The 18,753-nt window shown below is 39.4% G+C and overlaps 1 protein-coding gene across 1 annotated transcript; it reads right to left on the bottom strand.

The window, feature by feature from the left end:
• Window positions 1-8,310: 8,310 nt before the first annotated feature.
• On the bottom strand, window positions 8,311-16,851 carry LOC310802262 (gamma-crystallin M2-like; the record flags this gene model as incomplete). The annotated part of the gene is made up of 3 exons (XM_083666552.1): window positions 16,621-16,851; window positions 9,247-9,489; window positions 8,311-8,616 (listed from the first exon to the last, which is right to left on the bottom strand). Exons 1-3 carry the CDS (start codon window positions 16,834-16,836, stop codon window positions 8,311-8,313), a joined length of 765 nt encoding a protein of 254 aa, XP_083522678.1. The 5' UTR covers window positions 16,837-16,851.
• Window positions 16,852-18,753: the final 1,902 nt, after the last annotated feature.

Here is an 18,753-nt window from a genome sequence, read left to right on the forward strand (position 1 = left end):
TTTGATGAACTATCCAAAAGATTAAAAAAAGAGGATACATTTTAGCTCCTACTCATATTGGTAGTAAAAGACCAGTCCAAAGTAACATTTTCTGAAGCTCTAAGACACTAGAGCACAAGAGCTTTTTGTGTAACAATCTTTTTTGTGATACATTAGAAGTGTTCATCATTTTTATTTATGTAAAAGTAAAATGTTGACACATAACAGGCGTAACACAATTGTATAGTGAGGTACAGAAAACATTTTCTGTCCAAAAAAGTCTGTCTATATTTGTGCAACACTGCACAATAAGGAATGTTTTATGGACAGAACATGGGGCGCAAACAACCTCTGAAAATCAAGATATAAATAAACATATACACATGTATAAGAAACTTGACATTGTTTACCTTGCCCATCATGTTCCTGTCAGTGGGGCTCATTTTGGCTCAGTGTGTTGCTGCTGCTATTCGTCCTGAACTGACTTCATACCTGTTTGAAACCTTCCTTTTTATACCTGACAGCCAGAGGCCCCATTGTGCAAACCCCCTGACCCAGCAACATGGCATAGAAGCTCATAGAGCACTGAGGTTTGTCCTTTTTTCCAGGGACTGGAACCCTCAAAAGACTTTTTACCCTGTTAAAGTACTAGTCATCCTCCATGTGTTTAGCAAAACATACATGCCCACTTTTGGCAAGATACTCCCTTCTGTTTTGAAGCATGTTCAGGCATTGGGCCTTTACCGCGTCCTTTTTGCCCAGTAGGTGAGGCTACTCAGTTTAGATCTTAGAACGATAAGAGGTATATCAGATTTGGAAAAATGCAAGTAAACTAAAAATATTTATTAGATTACAGTTACAAATACTACCACCTTCAAATTTACACTGTAAGATAGGAAAATAAAAAGTAGCGAGTAGTCATAATTAAAACCCTAACCGAAGATTCCCCAGCCCTTGGTTTGTGCCAGAGCCATCATTGTGACTGAATGATAAGAGATAAATAATACATATTTTAGTAAGTGACAATAAAAATGTATTTTTTATAACTATTAATGTATTGAAGGCACAATCCGTAATTACGAATTGGGTGACCCACCACAGTGAATAACACAAACAAACATGGCTTTGCGCTTAAGTAAGCAACCAGGGAGACAGTTGCTAATCGCAATTACAGATCGATGCTTTCATTCAGATCATTTTAAGCTGAAAATCTATGTTTTAAGTTTTAGTATAACACTTTTGTGTTGAAATAAGCATTTTGTGGTAACAAATCGATATTTGGCAGATATTAAATAGTAATAAGATCATGAATAATGTATGAATTGTGACAATGTGACAGCTCCAGATATAGAAATTAGTTTATTGTTATTTGTATTATTATAATTGTTATTTTTGTATTTTTTATTTTCTATTTCTGTGAACCTCTCATGCCTTTGTTATTTTGTGTTTGTGTCTGTGTGTGTGGGGGATGGGGGTTCAGCGAAGGTTGGAAGGGAGGGGGTTGGTTGGGACGGGTAACATTGTATTGTATTGTTATGCAGTGTATTGTGATGTGTCTGTTTTGTGAATTCCCCTGTAAATAAGATTTTTGCTCAATATATATATATTTAAAAAAAAACGTTTTTTTTTTTTAATTAAGAAAAATAGATGTTTAGACCCAAAGTAAAAAAAAAATGTGTTGCCTTCAATAAGTCATCCAAGTAAGTTCTGGATGAGATAGAGCAGGTCGTCAGTGTAAAGCCCTGTAATTTACCAGTACTGTGGTCCCTGTAATTTACCAGTACTGTGGTCCCTGCCAGATCACTTAGTTCTTCCACCTCGGCTGGCCGCCTGGCACCGGCGCCTCTACGAGGATGTAGCGGTCGCGCTGTTTGGTCACTTTTCACTGTCTTGGTGCCCCGGTGGAATGAGCCTCCCACTGCAGTCAGGACTGCAGAGTCATTACCTATCTTCTGCCATAGACTGAAGACCCATCTCATCAGGCTACATCTTGACTGTCCCTCCTAAAGACCTCTTCACCCCCCACTACCCCTCTGTACAGTTCCTCTACTGTAAAAAAAAAAAAAATGAAAAAAAAGGTAATCCTTCCTTCTTCTAGCATTGTGACTGCCAATGTCCCCTGGTCATAGCATAGATTTTTTTCTCATGAAGACTGATAGATGATTCTGTATAGATGATTCACTTACTTGAGACAAATGTACTTGTTCTAAGTCCCTTTGGATAAAAGCGTCTGCTAAATATCAACAATGTAAATGTAAATGTAGAAATAAGAGCTGAAATTATATGTATACAAATAAAATGTTAAAAGTAAGCCGCATGACCTGCAGTCAAATATGCCGTTACACAATTGCAGCGAGGCTGGGCTCAAGCCGCAGTTGGGGGAGCATATTCCCAAGCTCCTATTCTACAGTTCTACCAACTAGTTTTCCATTCATATGTTATTACACATTGAAATAGTTTGTCTTTTGCCCATTATCCCCAGAATTACATAATTGTTTTCAATTCAAGCGATTCGATTGCCCATTAGCAACAGTTTATATAAAAAATTTCATTTTTCTGGCTGAGCACATTGTAAATATACCTGCAACAGATGGAGGGTGTGGTTCTGCTTCCCTGGTTCTCATGTGATTTTCATGAATTCGATTGCCCATTATTCACATAATTACACAATTGTTCTCAATTCAATTATGCTATGTCCTTATGTTAATCAATGTCCTTATGTTAATACTACAACCATTGTCTTTGTGTCGATTGCCCATTATCATTTATGTGATTGCAAACTCATTCATAAAAACTGTCATATACAAACGGAGCAAAGCTGCTTACTACCGTGGCTGCAACTCATGTATGCTGCTGCAAGAAAACAAATAAAGGTTTCCATGTTAGTCTAGCACTAAACTAGTTCTGAAATATTAGAAGTAAGCATGTTGCTGATAACTGCAACCATTATGAGACACGCACTTGAGTTCAGTCTGCCCTGATTGGCACTGTCCTAACCTTCTACCCGTTACACTTGTCATGGAAAATGTAAATACAGTATAAATAATCAAGTCTATATGCACAAGTCATTTGTTGATTTTATTGCAATATTGTGCCCTTCTCCTTTCAATAGGCTATGCGTCTTTACGCACAGGAGCAGACGGGCCATTTCACGCTATACCAAGATTTGGTGGCAGCAATGGCTATAAAATAATTATAAATTGCATATATATATAAAAAAAACAAGGAAAAGTGAGGAAGGGGTGGGGGTGTAGGATTTGGCTTTCACAGCAGCAATTCAATCAGGACACTCAGTTTAAACACTTATTGTAGGAAAATGGTAATACATTTAAGTGTGGTGTAATTGGATGTCTCCACGCTGTAGAGATCCCTGGCTGGAGTTAAACTACTACAACATGCAAGTATACAATATGGCAGGGAGCCCATGACTAATCAACCCCCCATAGGTAGGTTACATACAGAGCAATCGAGTGAGTGGATGCTGGGGGTGGTGGGTGGGACAACCACACAGAACTTACTCTCATAGCCAGTGCAATGGTGTCACAACTGTAGTATGCTACCACAACATACAAGTATACAATATTGTAAGGTGTGTGGGGTAGGACCCAGGTGCAGAGAGGAGACCAGACGAATGAATGCAGTTGAATGGCAAATGCCACTTTACTGATAGTTATCCACAGAGTAGACAGGAACAGACTTATAATAAACAGATGAGAAATCTGTTTCCCCTCACAGGCTTAACTAATGTATTCATCATTTATCATGACTTGATCATTCTTGACAGCAAAGGATATAGCTAAAACTATTTGGCCATGGCATTTGGTGGTCTGTTTCTACATGACTATTCTCACTGGTTAGACACACTGGCTGAATCTGGGTTAGGGGACACAACTGGATGTACTTGTATTTGCTATTGTGGTAGTTTTCCCCACAAGCGCACACAAACACACATTGACCACAGATTTTGAGGGTGTACCAGGCTTTTTTCTCCTCTGTGAAGCCATTATTAGCTAGCTTGCTATGTCAATTGTGAACTAGCTAGCTTTTGTTTTTTTCTCCCTTTGAGCCCAGTACAGGGGGGATGTTTTTGCTAGCACACCTCAAATTCCTGCCTGGGTTTTGCCTCCATTTGCCTCCAGCCACACCTCACAGTAGTGTGATTCGCTAAAATTAAATGATGACACATACTTTACTCAGTAAGATCACTCCCATATAATTCTATTGCCACTCCCACTAAGGTCAACTATATAGGTCTATATTCCAACATGTATAGTATTTGGTCGACAATCCTTTGCATGCAACAACTGCCTGAAGTTTGCGACCCATTGACACCACCAGACACCACCAGACACTACCGGTATATTCTCTGATGATGCTCTGCCAGGCCTGTACTGCAGCCATCTTCAGTTGTTGTTTGTTTTGAGGTCTTTTTGCCTAAAATCTTATCAGGAAATGAAATGTATATTCAATTGAATTTAAATCTGAAGATTGACTTGGCCAGTCAAAACCTTTCCACTTTTTGGCCCTGAAAAAACTCCATAGTTGCTATGACAGAATGTTTAGGGTCATTGTCTTACTGTAGGATGGAGCTCCATCAAATGAATTTGGAGGCATTTGCTTGTACTCAAGCAGACAAGATGTTTCTGTACACTTCAGAATACATTCTGCTGCTGCCATCAGTAACATCATAAATTAAGACAAGTTTGCCAGTTCTTGTGGCATCTATACATGCCCTCACCATGTTTCTCAGGTGAGGTGGCATGTTGTAAATCTTGGGCAGATCCTTTGTTCTCCAAACTTTCCTCTTGCAATCACTCTTTACTTTAATCTCATAATAATTGTTTGATTTCAAATTGAAACTGTTCGAGTACAGAGCTAAAAGAAGACAAAATGCTTCCTTTTTCCAATACTTATGGAGGGCACTGTATCTCATAGACGATCGCATTATGTAAAACACCTCCACTAGTACACCTGAGCAGGCTGTAGACTGTTACATACATGTGTAACAATCAACAGAAAACTCAATCTGCAAGAGAAAATAATACAATAACAAAACAATGATTAGGATATTAGGTCAGAGCTTGCAAGACCTTTTTCCAGACCCCTGCAGGCTTTTAGGTACCTTTTAGCAAATTGTAAATTGACCATCCTTTATTAGGATAACTAGTGGTTTGCACCTTGCAGTGAAGCCTCTGTATTTTGGCTGGTGAAGTATTCTGAGGATGGTAGTCACACATTCACACATTCAGACACATTCACGCCTACCTCCTGGAGAATGTTCCTGATCTGTGGGACAGTTGTTTTGTTTTGTTTCTTAATTATGGTGAGCATTCTTCTGTCATTCACTGTCAAAGTTTTCCTTGGCCTACCAGCACGTTTGCGACTGCTGAACTCACTAATGCTTTCTTTCTTTTTCTAATAAAGTTACAAACTGTTGATTTTGTCTTAGTCTCAGGTTTTGGCTATGTTTCTGATTGATTTGTCTGAAATTTTAGCATAATGATAATCATAATGACTTCCTTGATTTTCATTTACTTGTCTATTTGGTCCTCATGTTGACAGACACCAATAGCAGGCAAATGCAAAGTCTACAATCAATATTACACATTGACAGCTCTCTTATGCCTGCACAAATGATGTGATAGAACACACTTGACTAACCAGAAACACAATTTTCCAATATGTTTGGTGCCCTGAAATAGGGGTACAATGTATAAAAAGGGTAATAATTTCTAAATGGTGAAACCAATCTGAAAAAAAGAAAACATTGAATTAAAGCTGAGAGTCTTTACTTTAATCTCATAATAATTGTTTGATTTCAAATTGAAACTGTTCGAGTACAGAGCTAAAAGAAGACAAAATGCTTCCTTTTTCCAATACTTATGGAGGGCACTGTATCTCATAGACGATTGCATTATGTAAAACACCTCCACTAGTACACCTGAGCAGGCTGTAGACTGTTACATACATGTGTAACAATCAACAGAAAACTCAATCTGCAAGAGAAAATAATACAATAACAAAACAATGATTAGGATATTAGGTCAGAGCTTAGACTTTCGGAGACATTGACTGGAAATGTTCCCTGACTTCAGATGGGACCGATGTGGGCCGACTGTTTGACAGGAGAGAGAACAGGGTCTTCCGTAACACACAGTTAGCACGGCACCCCAAAGTTTGGCACTCCAGGGGCAGCGGGGTGTGTACACAACATGTCACTCGTAAGCATGCGAACTGTTCAGTAATCAGAACACCAGAATCGAGACAAGACCGACTGATGGTAAGACGAGATGACCACAGCCCATAACCTATAACCCCCAAACACTGCAGACAACCACACAAAACTTGTGCAATGGTGTCACAAATAAAGCTTGTGTTAGTTCAGGCAGGACACTTTAGGGGACAGACAGCTGATTCACACATATGCAAAACATCCATCACATGTTCAGGGACAAGAAGCCGAGTTATGCAGCACTCTACCATGGTTAAACAGTCTGACGCCACTGGGTATGAGAGTAATACTTGTAATACATGCCATCTACTCTTTCTTACCTGGTTGGGGTACCCTATGTCCAATCTGTCGGAACCGGACGATGGATTCCTTTTTGAAGAGGAAATCAAAGAAGTTCCACCTGATTCACCGACGGCGGTTTTGGCTCCGTTGATGTCGGTGGAGGCCGATGGGGGGGTTCCGGTTCCAGCCAACATTTGGTGTAGTTTTTGTCTGACTGCCCCGAAGTTGGACAATTCCGATGCTTTCTCAATGCTTTATATCACCAGGAGAGTGCTCCTCCTGTGGGTGTTGTTCATGAGGACCTCTTTCAGTTTGTGGATTGCCTGGTGTCTTTCCACCACCTTTCAGGACAGCAAGGCTACGACGAAGAAGCATCATACCGCAAGAGGGCCAAGGTCCCGGGGCTCGTTGGGGATGACACAGTCCTCGCCGCTCTCCAAAACATTTAAGGCTCTCTTGTCATCAATCTGGAGAACAACAACAACATTGGCACTTCCGCTTCCGTCCTCATTCCAGGTTTATGTTACTTTCCTTAGGGCACACATGTATGTCCTAATCTGCTGTCTGCGCTCCATGAACTGGATATAGTTGATGGGCTGTTAAAAAAAGAGGTGGAGAAGGGCGATCTGTTGGGTCCTTTTGATGATCCCCCCCCTTTTCTGACTTCTGGATCAACCCCATTGGTGTAGCTACTATACTAATATTTGGGCAAGAAACTTTGGGCTACCATCGACCACGCTATTTGGCTGATTAAAATGGCAGGGGTGGGTGCTTGGCAAAGGAAAACTTATGTAGTAGACCCTTTTAAGATTATGCCTCACAGTGTCATTTGTTAGGCGTATTGTGGAAATCTCAGATGTTCTTTTTGGCTAGATTGACTTTCAGGGGTCACAGCAGTCGATACCTTGTCGGAGGTGCTATGCTGGATTCTTCTCAATAAATGCCAGCTGCCTTTCATTTTACACATACTGGACAATTTGTTAGACTGATTCTCCTCCTGCTCACTGAATTTCGCGACTCAAAACCACTTTCAAAGTGCTAGGCGTGCCTCTCTCTGAGAAAAAAATAGCAGGGCCTCTCATTTCTTTCGAGTTTTTAGGTTTCACCCTTGATAGCATGCTGATCCTTTTTTTCCTGACTGTGTTTTATAATGTTGTAGTTTTGTATGATATATGATTGTAAAGTATACATATGCAGGGCTCCCTTGTAAAAGAGACATTGGTCTCGATAGGATTCCCTACTAAAATAAAGGTTCAATAAAAATAAAATAATGTGTATAATTTTACTATTATAATGTGTACAGGTTATGTTATATTTTTAATACATTTTTGAAAATGTTTTTTTTCACTATGAAAGTGTCCAGAAAGCTGTATAGATCAGTAGAAAAACATCCTAATTTAATGCCATTTCAATTTCACACTCTAAGGCAACCAAATGTGAACATTGTCTTTTCCAAGACACACACTATATGTAATAGACTAAGGCACATTGTCTGGCTCTCCAGGATTAATGAACCACAATATCATATCTGTTTATTGTATCATATGTGCATAGTGTCAGAGGTCTGTTAATTGCATCATATGAGCATATGTGGTCTGAGGGATCTGACAAAAGTGTTAAGGGATGTTAAGTGTAAACAAATTCTGCTGGCTAAAATATTTTTTTATCTGACATTTTTATTCAATGACTTGTCTTACAGTTTATAGGCAGTGGTTCCGTCAACAGGGTTCTGTGAATTAACTTCTTGTTGGTGTTAAATACTTCAATTTGAGCATTCAATTTCCCACAGGGTTCCCTCAATGAAGTCATTATATTGTTCACCAATGATGACAGGAGTCGTTGATACGTCTCATACTCATGAACCTCATACCCCCCATGCCCCCCATGCCCCCCATGCCCATGCCCATGTTGAAGTTCCTGTACTCGCCAGGCCTCATGTACATCATCCTGCCTCTGTAGTGGGGCTGCTCATACATGAGCCAGTGGCCATCCATCACGTTGCAGGACATACAGTTGGACATCTGGTAACGATCCATGATGGAGTCACAGTCGTCCATCATCTCGTGCATCTGTCCTCCGAAGCTCTCCCTCTCATAGACTCTCATCCTGAAGTTTCCTCTGTGCTGTAGTAGGAGGAAGAACACGTTTTATTGGGAAATATACTGCACAGTGGTTCACGGTGCAATCCATAATGGTTCACTTCTTGTTTTGGTATAATGTTGAGAGATGGGAAATGTGAGACCTCTCAAAGAGTTCTGGGTGCAAGTCTGTGATAATTAAATGATAGTTGTAAACATATGTTTGTTCACAAAGAAATGTTTTACTAACAACAACCTTATATTTTGAGTTATGATCATGTAAGGGATTTAAATAGGTATCGGTATCCGTCTATCTGTCTACCTAACAACATTTAGACATGGTCATAGGCTTACCATGGGGATCATGCGGGATTACTTGATACAGTCACTCATGCCCATCATACTGACCTCATATCATGCTTACAAAGGCTATATATCATGAAATTGAATTACCATTGAAAAGCACAAGAAATCCCAGATAAAAGCTCAGGATGGTTTCTATGTTACTCTATTTGATATGTAGTATGTAATATATTGGGGACTGGTAACAGGTGTAAACCATAAAATTAGGCTGACCATAAAGGCAACAAAGTAATTGAATTTTGAGTAAAAGAAATAGGTACATACATAGTTATACATCTACTTAACAGTATTTAGACATGCTCATATGCTTACCATGGGGATATTGCGGAAGGACCTGACACAGTTGCTCATTCCCATCATGCTCATGTAGTCGGAGTACTCTCCCCTTCTCATGAAGTACTGGTTGCCCATGAAGTTGGGGCGGTCATAGACCATGAAGCAGCCACTGTGCACCCTGCAGGAGTGGCAGCGGCTCAGGTAGGAAGACATGTCAGGACAGTCGCTGCTACAATCGTAGGAGCGACCCATGAAGTTCCTGTCCTCATAGAAGGTAATCTGAAAAGAAACAGAATCCTTTTGTTAAACTATCCAAACATAAATAGCACGAGGATGCATCTTGAGCCCTTCTCGATCACACAGATAGTAAAAGTGCCTCGGGTAAGTAAGGCTTTCCGATGCTCTGAGCACAAGAGCCTTTAGTGTAACAATCTTCTTTGTGATCAGTTCAAATTAATATTACTTTGAATGAGGGTAAAATGTTGACACATTACGTAATTATTAACAGGCCTTATATTATTGTAAAGTGAGGTACAGAAACAGCACAGTTTGGAATATTGCAACATATTCTGTCCACAAAACAGTCTGTCTTTGGGCAACTTTGTGCAATGAGGTCTGCTTTATGGACAGAAAAAGGGGTCCTTAGTTAAACAAATCTAAACATTCACACATTTATAAGAACATTTGACATTGCTTACCTTGCCCATCATGTTCATGTCAGTGGAGGTCATTTTGGCTCAGTGTGTTGCTGCTTCTGCTGCTGCTCTTGGTCCTGTACTGACTTCCTACCTGTTTGAAACCTTCCTTTTTATACCTGAGCGCCAAAGGCCCCATTGTTCAAACACCTGACCCAGCAACATGGCATAGAAGCCCACTGAGCATTGAGGTTTGTTCTTCTTTTCAGGGACTGGAACCCTCAAAATACTTTACTTGGCATATTTCAGTGTACCTTGTCAAAGTGCCAGTCATCTTCCATGGCCCTTTTTACACCTGTCCCTCTCATCCACCTTCTGTTATCTGATCACAATGAACGGAATTCTTTCATGAACAAAGTGAAACGAAGTGAAAAAAAGACAATGTTTTAAGTTAGATATTTAGAGCTGAAAAGGGTTTTCCAGCACACTCAGTTTTGACTCCTGTTAGAGTAGCTTTGTTGGGCTAGTGTACTTCAAACAACATAGGTTACACTCAGCACAGGGTTAGGGTTAGGGTTAGGGTTAGGGTTAGACAACACTCTGGATTTACTACACATATGAGCATTATCAATAATTAGTGATCACTATTTACGCTTGATTATTTTGTATTATGCAAGTTTATCATTTGTGTTCCTAATACAGCATCATTTTCACTAGTCAGATGCTACTGGTAATCAAATGTGAATATACAGGAAGATATACTACAACCCATTGACCCCACCAGATGCTCTAAAAAGACCTGGCTTACCAGAAACACCTGTCAAGCAAATTGTTGTTGATTTTTGGTGCCCTGAAATACTGATCTAAATCGTGAAACCAAATTATGTACACCTTCAAATAAAAGCTGAGAAGCTCTCCTTTAACCTCAGTAATTGTTTGATTTCAAATCTAAACTAGCGCCAAAAGAAGATAAATGCTTCACTGTTCCATTACTTATGCAGGGCACTGTAGATGTGATCAACCCACATAAAACATGATTCGCCTTACGTTTAGCCATGTGCATTAGTTTGAAATACACCCAAATTGGACAGAAGAATGAATGTAAACATAAACTAATAATTGATTTGGTCATATCCATTTTTGTTTTACTGAAGGAAATAATGTATCAGGAGCTTGAGAGTAGGTGCTGCAGGTGGTCTTGGACTGGGAAGAAGTACATTCTGAAGTGTACAAAAACATCTTGTCTGCCCAAACACAAGTTAATGCCTCCAAACTCATTGGACGGCACTTCATCATACATCAATCATTGACCCCAAACATACTGCCATAACAACTACAGTAGATCACTGTTTAGTATATTCATTGGTCGGTGACGATAGTGCACGGCTAACGCCAACTGGTAGCAAGTCTCCGGGCCTTTTTCACACGTTTTCAGGGGGCATTACACCTTGGCAAAACAACCTCCTTTCCGCCTAGCTAATGGTTAGACTTACTGTTCCTCATAACACACACATTTAAGTTGTTAATATTGTTTTAGGCAATGGCAATGGTGTTAGGCAATGGTTTCCAATGGTTATTTGTCAAATGATGTGCTATATGATGTTACAATGCATAGGGCTGATAAGACAATGTTCCACGATTTTACTTCATAGGGACTGACTATCGCAAATCAATTCCACTTGGACAGCCGCAATGACAAGTTAATTCGAAGCCATTGCTATTCTTGTCTTCGAATGCAATGCAATATTTTAAGAATAACATTTCACATGGCTAACACAAAAGCAACAATTCTGACAGCACTACTTTCACATGTATAGCCAAATCAGTGACTGGTTCTGGTTGGATGTAGGCTATTGATGCAGAAGTCATTTTTTCACTTCATTACAGTAGGCTTATTGTGTAATTGGCCCAGAGCTCGTTGGAGATGTGCGTATAATAGTTGTTGGAGACACACGCATAATCCTACTGATATTGGTGGAATAGGCTAAAAGATTGGCACTGGACAACTCTGCTCACCTTGTTATGTTTGCGTGATATTACAATTTTTTTCAAAGTATCATGAGAACGGCTACTTTGAAATGTTTATATTTTTCTTCTGCACAAACTGGCCAGAGATTTTCGTTACATTAAACTCAAAGTGGAGCCAGTGAGGTGTTAACACAGCCACTGAGAGATGAGTATGTTTTGCCACAGAATGACGCAAAATCCCAACTGAGACTCTGGCCATCTGGTGTGCATGCCGCAAAACCTAGTGGTCAAATGAGGTTGATTCCAGCGTGACTTTCATTTTCTACTTTCAAATATTCAAATTTATACCTGGGCCAACGTCATTTTTGTTAACCCAGATCGGACGATAGAAGCATTTCTCATACTTCTATAAATTGCTGACATCATAACATAGCACTTACACCAGCCAGGGCAGCCAGTCAGATTACGCACAGAGAATGTGTGCGCAGCGTGGAAAAATTAAACAGCTGCAACTAGTAGACTACAGTATTAGATTAGATATTATTATTATTATTATTATTATTATTATTAGATATTAGATTCTCTGTCCAGTATAGGCCACTACATGGTATTGACAATAAAGTTGATGATGAAAGAACATGAAATATCGTGGCCATATTAAAACAAATCGCTTGGTACAGGTAGGCAGAATAGGAGCTTCAATTGTTGCTTGTTTTGAGGTCTTTTTGCCTAAAATCTTATCATCGGGAAATTAAATGCATGTTCATTCGGATTTAAATGTTAAGATTGACTTGACCATGTTATTAATAAGGGTTGTTCTTCTGTCCCCGTCATTAATAGTTTAATGAGACGACTAACTTGGATTTGTGTTATTGGGAACTTTGTGCTTAAGGCTGCTTACATTCCTGGTCTTCGAAATAAAGTTGCTCTAAATAAAATTCTCTATCGTGGTGCAAATTGCAGGAATTACGAGCAATGTGCCCGGACGCCTTGCCAGCCAGCATGCCCTGATCTCCTTTTCAGCAAATGGTTCTAGATTAAATGCTCTGAGTTCCTATAAATCCAAGGCTGCTCTACACATGACAATGGGACTGGTCAAGGCTTATGGATGGTCTTATTACACTTCTTTCTGTTCTGTGTTTTCGGTTGGTGTCATGACTGTTGGTATTTCTGTGGTATGTGCTTTAATAGTACCCTGTTTTGAATCTTGTAAACGACAGCCTTCTCAGGAACTGGTCCATACGTCTCTTCCTAAACGGATTAAAGAAACGGCAACCTGAAGGCAATGACAAACATATTCCTTTGACCCTATCTCTAGTGCACACATTGGTGTGTTTTCTAAGGTGGGGGGTGTTTCAGTGGCTATGTGGATGTTTTACTGGAATCAGTGTTTCTCACAGCTTATTTAAACAGAATGGATTCCGGAGTCAAACCTTTCTCAAACTAACTTTTTTCAGAGCAGAGCACAGTTTTGTTTGACTTTGTCCTTGGTGCAGACCATCTGTTGTTTTGGTTGATAGGCAAATTTATTTACAATAGTGTAGATGTAGGCTTAGACGTAACAAGACCATGTTTTGGAGGCCATATTGCGGACTGACTCATGACCCAGATAAATGTTTATTGCACTGTTTGTTGCTGTGTTTTACAAACTGCCATGCATGCAATGCATGAACAAGACCATAACCAGGAGGGATTTCATCCAGTGTCTGGCTGATGAGCTTCGTAAAAATCACATGAGGGCCAGGAAAGCAGCACTACAGCCCACGAAGAAGAGACAGTAGATATATTTCCGTCCATTTCTCGATTATATGCAAATAATCATGAAGTTGCATATAAAAGATATGCGCAATTCCGTGGGCAAAGTGTGTTTACATCTGTCTTTTTATCCAAATAAAATGTATGCGTGTATTACAAGTGCATAATGATGTCACTTCCTCTGAAAGCATTTCCATTACCTGTTTTGCTCAGTTGAGGTTTTGCGAATAAAACAAATGCAAATAAATGGCAAAACATGCCACACCGGTCATAGCGCATGCTCTTTAGCCAACAATTCAAAGATATAATGAACAAAATAATTCTAACCTATATGGGACCACACAATTATTATTAATTAATTAACACACAATCATGCAATTCACCAGCTACGATAATAAATTTGATTTAGCTATCTGATAAGGCAAACCATTCTCTTTTCAAACATCCTTCACAGTTCTTGTCACCACCTTGTGGTGGCTTTTGGCAGCACTTCACACTGTGTGTCTGCTGCAGCAGCGGCATTGAGGTAGACCACCACTGCGATGTAGGTGTGTTCTTATTAAACACCGTCCTACTGTACCTGGTCATTCAGACGTTATGTGATTTAGGCCTGAATCAGGCTTCATGTACCTCGTTTGAAAATTAACTGACAGAATGCAGTGTGTATTTACTGATGCTAAATCAGGTTTTCTGGACATAACAAAGGATGTCAAACGAGGTTTGATTCTTTTTTTTTTTTTTTTTTTTACAATTTACATTACCAATATTGGATTATCTGTAATTAATTGTAACCTGCTATTATATGCCAATGACACTGTTGTGTATGCTTTTGCCCCCACGATTGACCAGGCTCTTTCTGAGCTGCAGTCTGCATGACATTTTTTGAACGCTGGAAAAACCAAGTACATGTTATTTCCCAAATCAAGAAAAATGTATCTGATGATTTATGCATATGCACATTGGGTGGTGCCCACATTGTGCGTGTCCTCGCTGGGCATTTGTTTAGACAAAGATGACAGAGCTGACCTTTAGAAAACATACAGAGGAGCTTGTTAAAAAGCTACGGTGGGCTTCTTTTATAGGAATAGATCTTGCCTTTCAATGAACAGAAGAAAGCGGATTATCAACCTTCATGCCGGTGCTAGATTATAGTGATGTCATCTATCAAAATCTACATCCTGTACATAGCACCATTACTCTCTTTTCTCCTATTGCATGAACTCCCAGCATAACTCGCTACTGAAGTCTAAGAACATAAGTGACCAAACTCGTTCTCTGGGTTGGTTAACTCTTGAGGTTCCTAAGGTCTCCACCAAATTGGGTATCTTTGCTTTTAGTTTTGGTGTACCTCACTATTGGAAAAATCAACAGAGTACATTACAGTTGTTTGTTCTGGTGCCACTCGGGCAATTTGGATCGAGAACCTCTTTGTTGAAAAATGTGATTGTTTTTCCTGATTGTGTTTTATAATGTTGTAGTTTTGTATGATATATGATTGTAAATTATGCATATGCAGGGCTCCCTTGTAAAAGAGACATTGGTCTCAATAGGATTCCCTACTAAAATAAAGGTTCAATAAAAATAAAATAATGTGTACTAATGCAGGTCATGTTTTATTTTTAATACATTTTTGAAAATGTTTTGTTTCACCATGAAAGTGTCCAGTAAGCTGTGTAGATCAGTAGAAAAACATCCTAATGTAATGCCATTTCAATTTCACACTCTAAGGCAACCAAATGTGAACATTGTCTTTTCCAAGACACACACTATATGTAATATACTAAGGCACATTGTCTGGCTCTCCAGGATTAATGAACCACAATATCATATCTGTTTATTGTATCATATGTGCATAGTGTCAGAGGTCTGTTAATTGCATCATATGAGCATATGTGGTCTGTGGGATATGACAAAAGTGTTAAGGGATGTTAAGTGTAAACAAATTCTGCTGGCTAAAATATTTTTTTGTCTGACATTTTTATTCAATGACTTGTCTTACAGTTTATAGGCAGTGGTTCCGTCAACAGGGTTCCATGAATTAACTTCTTGTTGGTTTTGAATACTTCAATTTCAGCATTCAATTTCCCACAGGGTTCCCCCAAATGAAGTCATTATATTGTTCACCAATGGTGACAGGAGTCGTTGATACGTCTCATACTCATGAACCTCATACCCCCCATGCCCCCCATGCCCATGCCCATGCCCATGTTGAAGTTCCTGTACTCCCCAGGCCTCATGTACATCATCCTGCCTCTGTAGTGGGGCTGCTCATACATGAGCCAGTGGCCATCCATCACGTTGCAGGACATACAGTTGGACATCTGGTAACGATCCATGATGGAGTCACAGTCGTCCATCATCTCGTGCATCTGACCTCCGAAGCTCTCCCTCTCATAGACTCTCATCCTGAAGTTTCCTCTGTGCTGTAGTAGGAGGAAGAACACGTTTTATTGGGAAATATACTGCACAGTGGTTCACGGTGCAATCCATAATGGTTCACTTCTTGTTTTGGTATAATGTTGAGAGATGGGAAATGTGAGACCTCTCAAAGAGTTCTGGGTGCAAGTCTGTGATAATTAGATGATAGTTGTAAACATATGTTTGTTCACAAAGACATTTTTTACTAACAACAACCTTATATTTTGAGTTATGATCATGTAAGGAATTTAAATAGGTATCCGTCTATCTGTCTACCTAACAACATTTAGACTTGGTCATAGGCTTACCATGGGGATCATGCGGGAATACTTCATACAGTCACTCATGCCCATCATACTGACCTCATACTATGCTTACAAAGGCTATATATCATGAAATTGAATTACCATTGAAAAGCACAAGAAATCCCAGATAAAAGCTCAGGAATTGTTTCTATGTTACTCTATTTGATAGGTAGTATGTAATATATTGGGGACTGGTAACAGGTGTAAACCATAAAATTAGGCTGACCATAAAGGCAACAAAGTAACTGAATGTTGAGGGAAAGAAAGAGATAGATAGACGGATACTTATCCATCTACCTAAGATTATATAGTCATGCTCAAATGCTTACCATGGGGATATGGCGGAAGGACCTGACACAGTCGCTCATTCCCATCATGCTCATGTAGTCGGAGTACTCTCCCCTTCTCATGAAGTACTGGTTGCCCATGAAGTTGGGGCGGTCATAGACCATGAAGCAGCCACTGTGCACCCTGCAGGAGTGGCAGCGGCTCAGGTAGGAAGACATGTCAGGACAGTCGCTGCTACAATCGTAGGAGCGACCCATGAAGTTCCTGTCCTCATAGAAGGTAATCTGAAAAGAAACAGAATCCTTTTGTTGAACTATCCAAACATACATAGCAAGAGGATGCATCTTGGGCCCTTCTCGATCACACAGATAGTAAAAGTGCCTCGGGTAAGTATGGCTTTCCGATGCTCTGAGCACAAGAGCCTTTAGTGTAACAATCTTCTTTGTAATCAATTCAAATTAATATTACTTTGAATGAGAGTAAAATGTTGACACATTATATATACATATATATTATTTATTTTTGTACATATTATTGTAAAGTGAGGTACAGAAACAGCACAGTTTTGAATATTGCAACATATTCTGTCCACAAAACAGTCTGTCTTTGGGCAACTTTGTGCAATGAGGTCTGCTTTATGGACAGAAAAAGGGGTCCTTAGTTAAGCAAATCTAAACATTCACACATTTATAAGAACATTTGACATTGCTTACCCTGCCCATCATGTTCTCAGTGGAGGTCATTTTGGCTCTTGGTCCTGTACTGACTTCCTACCTGTTTGAAACCTTCCTTTTTATACCTGAGTGCCAAAGGCCCCATTGTTCAAACACCTGACCCAGCAAAAATGGCATAGAAGCCCACTGAGCACTGAGGTTTGTTCTTCTTTTCAGGGACTGGAACCCTCAAAAATACTTTACTTGGCATATTTCACCTTGTCAAAGTGCCAGTCATCTTCCATGGCCCTTTTTACACCTGTCCCTCTCATCCACCTTCTGTCATCTGATCACAATGAACAGAATACTTTCATGAACAAAGTGAAACGAAGTGAAAAAAAGACAATGTTTTAAGTTAGATATTTAGAGCTGAAAAGGGTTTTCCAGCACACTCAGTTTTGACTCCTGTTAGAGTAGCTTTGTTGGGCTAGTGTACTTCAAACAACATAGGTTACACTCAGCACAGGGCAGGTTGTTTAGAATTTGCACCTTCTTCCAAACAGCCTAATACTTACTCTTCAGAGAGGTAATATAGTGGACTGCTTTCAGAAGAATAGCCTATCTAGGTTTGCAATTGCTAATAAAGGTTATACAGTATACACTAATGATAACTAACATTACCAACATTATTCCAAAGACAAGATGATCATAACATCCCCTGACACCCCCACAACATAGGTTACACAACACTCTGGATTTACTACACATATGAGCATTATCAATAATTAGTGATCACTATTTACGCTTGATTATTTTGTATTATGCAAGTTTATCATTTGTGTTCCTAATACAGCATCATTTTCACTAGTTACATGCTACTGGTAATCAAATGTGAATATACAGGAAGATATACTACAACCCATTGACCCCACCAGATGCTCTAAAAAGACCTGGCTTACCAGAAACACCTGTCAAGCAAATTGTTGTTGATTTTTGGTGCCCTGAAATACTGTTGTCATTTCTAAATCGTGAAACCAAATTATGTACACCTTCAAATAAAAGCTGAGAAGCTCTCCTTTAACCTCATAGTAATTGTTTGATTTCAAATCCAAACTAGCGCCAAAACAAGATAAATGCTTCACTGTTCCATTACTTATGCAGGGCACTGTAGATGTGATCAAACCACATAAAACATGATCTGCCTTACGTTTAGCCATGTGCATTAGTTTGAAATACACCCAAATTGGACAGAAGAATGAATGTAAACATAAACTAATAATTGATTTGGTCATATCCATTTTTGTTTTACTGAAGGAAATAATGTATCAGGAGCTTGAGAGTAGGTGCTGCAGGTGGTCTTGGACTGGGAAGAAGTACATTCTGAAGTGTACAAAAACATCTTGTCTGCCCAAACACAAGTTAATGCCTCCAAACTCATTGGACGGCACTTCATCATACATCAATCATTGACCCCAAACATACTGCCATAACAACTACAGTAGATCACTGTTTAGTATATTC

This window comes from Argentina silus, assembly GCF_951799395.1.
Source record: "Argentina silus genome assembly, chromosome: 3".
NCBI classification, from domain to species: domain Eukaryota; kingdom Metazoa; phylum Chordata; class Actinopteri; order Argentiniformes; family Argentinidae; genus Argentina; species Argentina silus.